Source organism: Chinchilla lanigera, unplaced genomic scaffold, assembly GCF_000276665.1.
Source record: "Chinchilla lanigera isolate Chin_1 unplaced genomic scaffold, ChiLan1.0 scaffold00009, whole genome shotgun sequence".
Taxonomy (NCBI): Eukaryota; Metazoa; Chordata; class Mammalia; order Rodentia; family Chinchillidae; genus Chinchilla; species Chinchilla lanigera.
This window is the reverse complement of record NW_004955410.1, coordinates 35,705,658-35,714,425: the sequence shown is the minus strand read 5'-3', so window position 1 is coordinate 35,714,425 and position 8,768 is coordinate 35,705,658. Positions and strand designations below refer to the sequence as shown.

The following is an 8,768-nucleotide window of genomic DNA, read 5'->3' as shown; positions in this document are numbered from 1 at the left end:
AGACACCTTCTCTAGACAACGCTGAGGCTCTGGCAATGGACTAGACCTATGACTATTTGTCAGGATGCACTTGAATTTGGGGGGTGAACAACAAATGCTTATTTTAGGGCAGATGCAGCCCTCTTTCTTTTTCTCCCCCTCCATGTTACATTTCTGCTGCTGTGAGCTAGATCAGAAGGTCAGGGGCATTTCCGTGGTGGAATGTAACTGCTGTTTTTCTGCTATCTGCTTTTCCACAGGCGGGGGAAGAGGCTGGGCAGGAAGGCCTGTATGGATGCTCGGAAGGGCTCCAGGGAGACTCCAAGGGGACAGGAGGTCTCTGAACTCCAACCCAGCAGGTAGGAAGCAGCCCTGAGGAGCGTCTCCCAACTCCTCACACAGTTCCCACTCCAGCCGTATGTGGAAGGGGAGCTCTCTCTTATCACCATTTACAAAGCACCCAGACCACTGACTGGCTCCTTGGAGATAGAAGCACTGGGGGAGAGGGGGGAAGAGTCAGGTGACATCTTCCCAGTGAAGATAATACTGAGCTCTCTGTCTCTTCCCTAAGCCAAATTTTGGACCATTCTCCAAGAAGGTGAAGTAGCAGCATAAAAATGTCCTCTGTCCACAGCTCCTCATCCATATTTGGCCCTGCTGCTGGTACATGGGGTGAGAAGCAGCTGGAAGAGGGCCCCACTCTGACATCTTCTGGTCAGATCCCTCGCTGTGGGCCTGATGGCCACCAAGGTGTAACTGAGGGCTGGTAGCTTGGTCCAATCATGTTGGCAGAAAAACTGAAGGAGAAGAGGACCAGGAAGGAGGGAGAGACAGAAAGAGGCAGAGAAGTGGGGAGAGAGAGAGAGAGAGACAGCACTGCTCAGGGGATGCTGCTGATGCCAGTCGGAACTTGCACTTGGTAAAGATGATAATCTAGACTGAGGCACGGCTTGGTGTGTCCCTCCCTCCAGGGTGGCCCTGGAAGGATGGTTCTCAGCTGTCTAAGCTCATGAGGGTTATGACTTGTTCTAGTTTGTAGGCCAGTTTCTGCTTCCCACACTGGTCATCATGGTCCAGGGGTCCAAGGATCTGTGAAAGGGCCAAGAACAAGAAGGTTACTAGTTTGAGTGTGTACCTTTGCACTCCTAGGGCACAGCCAGCCAGCGTGGACATGGTCACAGGGGGAAGACAGGAGCACCTGCAGATGCACATGAGATGGTGCTGGGTAAGTAGGCAGGCTGGGTGGGTGGGTGTGGGAGGCACTGGGCATGGGGCACAGGAGCATAGGATGCCGACACATACCTCATTCACAGGAGCTAGCTAAAGATACCTGTGCACAGAGGCCACCTACAGGTCCAACAGCACAGCACTCCATACCCAGTGTGACAGTGTGGTGCTGAATTTAACGTGGATGTGACTTTACCAATAGTAAGAAGCCCTACCCCTCCTTCCAAAACAGGGAAAATTGTCTGGATCAGATTCCTGGGGCCCAAATATCCACGTTTATTAACTCGTCTGGCTTACCTGCCTATTCAAAACCAAATACCCCTAAAACACTTTACTGGTCAGTAAGCCTACCAAAGCCCTGTCTGAGCTCAGATGGTTGGTGAAGGACAAGGACAGACAGTGACTGTTATGTGTGTAGAAAACATGTTAAGAATTCCTGTAGACTTAGCAGGTGTGTGACTAAGTGCTTACTGGGTCTCTAGCTGAGTGATCTGGGGTGAAACATGTGACCTTTCTGAATGAACTCTTTCCTTGTCTATAAAAGTGTAGGAACTCACTACTCAATCTCCGATCTGCTTCAATGTCAAGGCTAAAGTCAGGTGCCACACATGCATTCCTTAGCACAACACCAGCTGCACGGTAGACAACTGCTCTATCACACAAATAGGGTGGGATGTCCTGGGGTTGGGTCTAAGGAGCAGAAATAGGGAAGAGATAGAGGACGGAAACAGGAAGCTGACAGCTGGAGGTAGCCTCCCAAAACTTTGGATTTCATGACCAGCTAATGTATTTTTAGTTGGGGAAACAAAGCTGGAGTTGCCTGCTTCTGAGCTGCTAAGAACTGTTAGTTACTGGCACCATCATTTCTTAAAGATGGGACATTCTGACACCAAGAGTGACAAGTGCTTTGTAGGCTAAGGGCCAGTCCTTTCCAAAATGAAGTAGCAGCAATCTTACACTGATGTATATGCATCATCATCATCATCATTATCTTGCCTTCCCACAGATGAGAGATCTTTCCTTGGACCAGTACAGGTCTGCAGACTGGTATCATGGGCCCACTCCACAAGGGACACACGGCTGACCTTTCTTTGAATTGAGAGTCACAGAATATGCTGCTCTTGGCCTGTGGAACACTAGGCTCTGGGTCTGCAATGCCATCTTTAACCAGGGTTCCTAGACTCTCTCTGGGTGACAAAGCTGTGAGGAGGTAGAGCCCCTGGGGCACTGGCTTCAATTCCTGTGACTACCTTCCACTTAGAGGCAGGGAATCTGGATTCTGAGCTCACTTGGTCCACAGTTGCATCACCAGGAAAGCTCCCCACTGTACCTTGGTACCAACCAGAAAAAAGGCAGAACCTATAGTGACGAGTATTCCAGGTGGAATTCTACAACCAGGGAACATAGCAACTATAAACACATTCCATTCTGTTCCGTCCCATTCTGTTCTGTCCCTTTTACTCTTCTACTCTGTTCTCATCTGTTTTGTTTTTGTTCAAGTCAATCCTACTCTACTTTATTCTATTCTTTTCTGTTGTACCCCATTCTACTCTATCTCACCCTATTCTATTCTGCTTCTGTTCTGGTTCTATTCTGATCCACTCTACAGCATACTGTATCATACAACACCACATGGCCTGGCGGGTGGGGAAGCGCTTTTTGAAAAAAAGAAAATTAGATCACAAAATGATAAAAAAAATAAAAAGGGGAGTAGTGGGAAGGTAATAAGAATAAAAAGTGGACAAATGAAACACACCGGTCTTGTGTAAAGAGGAATAGGGATTAGTACAGAACGCATGACACAGAGCATTGCCAGGGTCCCAGCCTTTGCAGCACAGCCCCTAGTAGCTGAGTTTCTTGGAAGAGCTAGAGAAAGGTGCTAATGGGGCTGCTCCTGTAGCGCCACTCCCTCTTCCCCATCTCTGCCCTGTTCCCTCCCAACAGGCTGAGCAGGGAAGGGCTCACCTCCTCGCTGTATTTGCCCACATAGGAGAAGATCTCTGAGAGCGCGCTCATAGTGTTGAACTCATTCATGTGCATCCGGGACTGCTCAGCCAGGTATGCATTCATGTCCTGGTCACTGATGGCTGGCATCTTCCCAATATCAGAGTAATACCTGCCGAGGGGTGAAAGGGAAAGAAACTGGAACAGTGCACAGAGTACCGAGAAGAGATGGAACCTGTGCTCCTCGTAATGGGAGTCTGTGCCGTGGCCACTGGGAAGCACAGTAGTCCCTCTCTCCCAGCTGGACCTCTGCATCAGCCCCAGGGTGAGCCTTCTGTATCTCTGGAGGCAGGAGGCCAGCAGCAAGACACTACTGAAGGGCAGCCAGAGTAGGACCAGGAGGAAGGGGGGTCTTGCCTCAGGGGGCTTCTTTGCTCCCAGCTCCTACACAGAGGTCCAGCTCCCTTTATGTCCCTCCAGTGGCTCCTCCCACAGCCCCAGGCCTCCTCCAGCATGCCTAGAGGGCCCCTCCAACAACTGCTCTTCCCTGGTGTCCTGGGCTCTCCCCGGGTTAACCGAGAGAGGGGCGGAGGCTGGGGGCTGCTGGGAGAGAGAGGCTGGCAGAAGGCAATCAGTCACTGTCACTTGCAGCTGTGCCCTGCTGTCAACTGGTTAATTAGATGCCAGCATTTACATTTTTAATTTCTGCAATTTGACATTTTATGCACCAGACCCCAACTCCCCTGCCAGAGGGGAGCTGTGCAGTTTCCTAATGAGAAAACGAAAGGCCCCAGTGCCCAGAAGATGGCCACTTCTCTCTCACCTTCTCCTACGCGTTTTCCAGCTTATGGATGACAAAAAAAGAGAAGAGGAAATTATAAAGACAGGGAGCACTGGCAAGCCCAGGGGGCCTGTGGCTGCCAGCCCAGCCCACAAAGTCCTGGTGCTGCCTGGCTGGAGAATGCAGCCGGAAAACCTAGGATGGGGTGGGGGGAAGACACCTTGGCGCCCAGTTTGGGGAAGGGCACTGACTCAGAGAGAGGAACTGCTGGTGACAGGATGACAGTGACAGTTTCTGGCAGTTGCTAGGACTCTAGGCTTTATCAGATGACACAAGGTAGAAGACATCGCGAGAAGGCTCTTAGACAGTCCCACCCTGTACCCTGGGCCTTTCAACCCTAGCAGCACATGTATTTCCCAATGCCTGCCTGTCCCCAGCAGTGCCCAGGAGATGAGTGATGGACTGGCAGAAATGGCTCAAGGGACCCACAACAGAATGACAGCTCAATTTGCCATCAGAACATTACTGGGCAGGCAAGGGCCAGGATGGCTACCCTGACCTGAGCCATCGCCCTGCTGGTCTGAGACCAGACATCTGTCCTCACATCTGCGGGGAAGGCAGAATAGGGAGATGGAGCTTGTTTCTGAAGGGAGGAGCTGGTCTGAGAGACTCCTGTGGCCTTGGGGAACCCAGCCTCACGCTGCGTTTGGGCTGGCCCAGAGGCTGGCCCATGACACACGGACCATCCTGGCAACAAGCATGAGCACTTAGAACAGCCCAAGGGCCTGATGAGAAAGTGCTGCCCCTGGCTCAGGAGGAAGGCACCTCTCACAGCTGTCTCTGTCCTCATCGCTGCCTTGTTCTGCTTCCTTTGCTTCCTTGCCCCACTCCCCAAACATCCTTCTTTTTTCAAGTGGCCCCCACCAAAGCACCTCCTCCCATACCCCAATTCGTGGACTTTTGGGTGGAAATGACATCCCAGGTATAAAAGTTTCAGCAAGAGACTCAATTCACTATCACTATTTCTAGAACACAATAAATGCCAATGTTCCATTTTACAGCAGGAGACCAGGGGTTGTAGTAGTGGCTCCCAACCTTGCCATTCAAAAGAGATTTGTATTATCGTCTTCTCACAGATCCCACACCTACCAAGCAAGGTAGGTTTGCAAGGCAAGGATTATCCTCACAGGTCACCTCGGCGAATGGTGGAAAGCAGGAACAAGCTGCTCTCACTCTGGGTACTACGGTCAGCAGCCGCCGACCAGGCTGTACTAACACAGCCAGGTCCAAGGCCTCATCTAGATAGTTCTGCCTCACCCATGGACAACCAGAGCCTCTGACCAGGATGAAAACCCAGACTCCCTCTGAGATATAACTCATCAGAAGTAGAGACCGCTGCCACTTTTGTTACCTTCCCATGAACTCTGGTACAGGGAGATGGATGCTTCTGACAGCTTTGTGCAAACAGCACCAGGTGCCTGAGGTAGATGGGGGCCTGGGCTGCCACTGGCCCCACAGTGGAGGGGCCCTTTCCCACTGGAAAGGAGAGATGCTGAGCATTCTCTCTCTCACCATGGCTTGCCTCATGGCAGGGTGCTAAGAGCCCAGCCCTTCTCTCCAAGGAGAATATTGAGGAAATATGCATGTGTGAGGAAAGGAGAGTAAGGGACGGGGTGTGAGGGCAGGCCGGGAGTCTGAGAGTAGTGTGTGTGAGGCACAGCCTCAAACCTCTTCTGAAGCTGCTGGGTGATGCGCTCTCCTGGGTCAGCCTGCAGGTTTCTCCCTGACATGAGGCCACACCCACACTGAGCACTCTGCCTCCTCTTCCGTCTTTGCCTGGAGGCAATTGGGTTGGGCCAGTGCAGGTCTGCGGCTCCATGATAGCCCATAGGTGGGTCAATAGTGTGGCCTCATCTTCAGTAAGTTCTTCATGGGCTGAGCCTGGTGGCTACAAGCAGCTTGGAGCCCTAATGGATACAGGTCCTAAAAGCTGGCTGGCCTTGAGGCCTGTTCTGGACCCTGGCTGCCTGTTGCTCCATCCTCTCTGCAGAGTGTGGTTGATGCTGTCTTGATGCTTCCTGCTCCCCTCTGGAGCTCTGCCCAGGCCACCCCCAGCTGTGTCCCCATGCCTGGGCCTGCTGATGACACTGCTGCTAACTCTACCACATGCGCAATTACTCCCTTCCCACTCCCTGTGCCGGGATCCTCCACTGCGATGCCTCATCGATTGTAAAGAATGTAATTAAGCCACATTAATGGACTTCAGTGCAGTGAGGAAAGGAAAGATCAGCCTGGACCCTGGACTTGAACTTGTTCCTCTGGGGTGTCAGTCTGCTGGCGAGCCCTTCTTCAGGAGGCGCTCATGCTCTGAGAGTCCCCTGGGACTCTCCTGGAGCTGTCCTTTCTCTAGTGTCAGCCGCAGGTACAGCCTGGTGGGGCCAGTGGAGGCAGGGTGTGTGTGACGTTGCAATGCAGGACCAGAGCTTTAAGTAAGCTGTCTCGAGGCGGCAGTCCACTTTGAAGGGGAGGGCCCCTGGTCCGGGCACCATTGCTGCTGCCCAGAATGTGTATCCCACCCTTCTAGCTCCAGCCACACTCACCTCTCCACCCAGCTTTTGTAGCTGGGGATGTCCTTGGCATAGAGCAGCTTGTTAGAAGGCGAATCCTTGCCCAACCTGTGCTCTGATGTGGAGCAGGAGTCCATGAAGGTCTGAGCCACTACAGACAGGCAAGCATCTGTGATGCTGTTCTTGTGGATATCAAAAACAAACTGTGGGTTCTTGATCATGTTGACCCAAAACCGCAGAGGCAGGCTGCATGGAGGGAAATGCATACGGTCAGGGGTGACGGGGCAAGGGCTGCGGCATTGCCAGAGTTCTCTGGGGAAGGAGAGATGGCAGAGACTCACAGTGCTTGGGGGCCTTCTGTAGGTCTGGATGGAGTGTGCTAGGCCACTTTTCCCTCCCAGGAATCTACAGCTCAGCAAGGAGGGCTCATTCACCCTGAAATACATTGCTGGGAGGGACTGGAGAGGGCTTGGTACACAGCTGGAAAGCAGGGCTGAGGGACTCTTCCCTTTGGCATGAGACACAGTCACGATGTGTGCTATAAGGCAGAACTTCACACTTCCCATTCCTCTGTCCCTTCAACCCTAACCACCATGCTGGGCATGGAGCATCCAGTTGGCAAGCTTTAAAGAACCACCTGGACTGTAGATTTTGCATCTGACCCCTGCTGCCTACTGGATGATTAGGCCAAAGTCAGCCCTTCCTCCCTGCCTGGTTCCTTAGGCTCATTCCTGCCTGGTAAAAGTACAATGGGAGGCAGCTTAGCACTTTTTCACCAATAGGCATCTGGTCCCTCATCTGCCCTCTTGTGCCTCCTCCCCCTCCCCTCTGCCAGTGGGCACCACTGTTTGCTGGGAGCTGTGCTAGTGACGGGAGATGCAATGATTAAGACACATCCTCTGCTTTCAAGAAGCTCCATGTTGGTGGATTTGTGGGGGAGACAGGCAAACAAGTCTCACAAGCTAGGAGTGCTAGAAGTAGAAAAGGGTGTGGTTTAGGGTAGGACCCAGAAAGGCTCTGAGCTACCCCGTAGGCAGGGTTTGCAGAGCCTTCACAGAGGGGATATTGGTCTGAGTTTTAAAACATACATAGGCCAAGTGTGGTGGTGCATGCCTATAATCCCAGCACTCTGGGAGGCTGAGGTGAAAGGATCCCAAGTTGGAGCCCAGCTTGGGCAATTTAGCAACTTATTGAGATCCTGTTTCAAAATAAAAAATAAAAAAAAGATTGAAGATATAGCTCAGTGTGAAGGTCCTGAGTTCAATCCCCAGTGTTACAATAAACAAAGCAAGCAAAAACACACACACAGGTGTTCCTTAGTTGGGCAAAGCCTGGAGGAAGTGGCAGGGAGGGGCAGCAGATAGGGATCAGCATAAATACAGACAAAGAGGGCCAGCAATGCCTTTTGTGTGGCAGTCTAAGCCACTCTCACTTGCAAAGGAGGGTCCCCGGCTTGGGGAGAAGCCTGCCTCTACCTCTTTGGCTCTGCGGCTTCTAGCCAACCTCCCACAGTGCAGGAAGAAAGAGGTGGTGCTGCCTAAGGAGCATTTATTTCCCCCGCCTCTGCTGTCACTCCATGCCTCCTGCCATGTCCCCTGATGCTTTATTGTTGTTTTGGTGGCTATTCTCACCATAGGTGAGAGTTATAATGCACACACGTTTAGCTTCTCTCAGAATATAAACTCTTTGAATATCACTATTTCAATGAGGCAAGTGCAATATCTCTCTACTCCTTGTACCTGCCAGAAACCAGTATGTACAAACAACAAGCACTGTACATACAGTAAGACCTAAAATTCAAGATTGTCAATCAACTAACAAGTATTATAACAAGTGTGTGTTAAGTTCCTACAGCCAGTGCTAGGCAGGATTCCGGAAAGTACACTGAGATCTGACAATATGTGGTAGCATTTGCTTCATTGTTGGAGACCCAGGATAGGAAATCTGGGGTGGTATCCAGGGACAGCTGAGAGAGTCACAACACATGAGTGAAGGAGTATCGCTGTAGCTGCCCAGCTTTCCCTGGGGAGATCACGATCAGTGAGCTCAGAGCTTTCCTCAAAGGACTCACGGCTTCCCAGCTCAGTGTCCTGACTCCAGCTTCCTGGCATTCCAGATGCCAGGGATGCTGGGAGCCCAGACAGTCCACATTTGTTGCACTTGTTGCATCCCACCCCCCAAGCCAGCTGTGATGACAAGCACATCAAACAGGGCTGTCAGGGCACCACTACTGTGGCTCTTGCCTAATGAAATATTAGCATATTATTAAC

General features: G+C 51.6%; 1 protein-coding gene across 2 annotated transcripts in view; it reads right to left on the bottom strand.

The window, feature by feature from the left end:
• Positions 1-331: 331 nt before the first annotated feature.
• Plxna4 (plexin A4) overlaps positions 332-8,768 on the bottom strand; it is a 433,053-nt gene continuing 424,616 nt past the window's right edge. For both annotated transcript variants that reach the window (XM_013510647.1, XM_005377544.2), the window contains exons 30-32: positions 6,532-6,744; positions 3,172-3,322; positions 332-1,068 (exon numbers count right to left, since the gene is read on the bottom strand). In XM_013510647.1, coding sequence (XP_013366101.1) covers positions 973-1,068; positions 3,172-3,322; positions 6,532-6,744 — 460 coding nt within the window. In that variant the 3' untranslated portion in view covers positions 332-972. The remainder of the gene's footprint in view (positions 1,069-3,171; positions 3,323-6,531; positions 6,745-8,768) is intronic.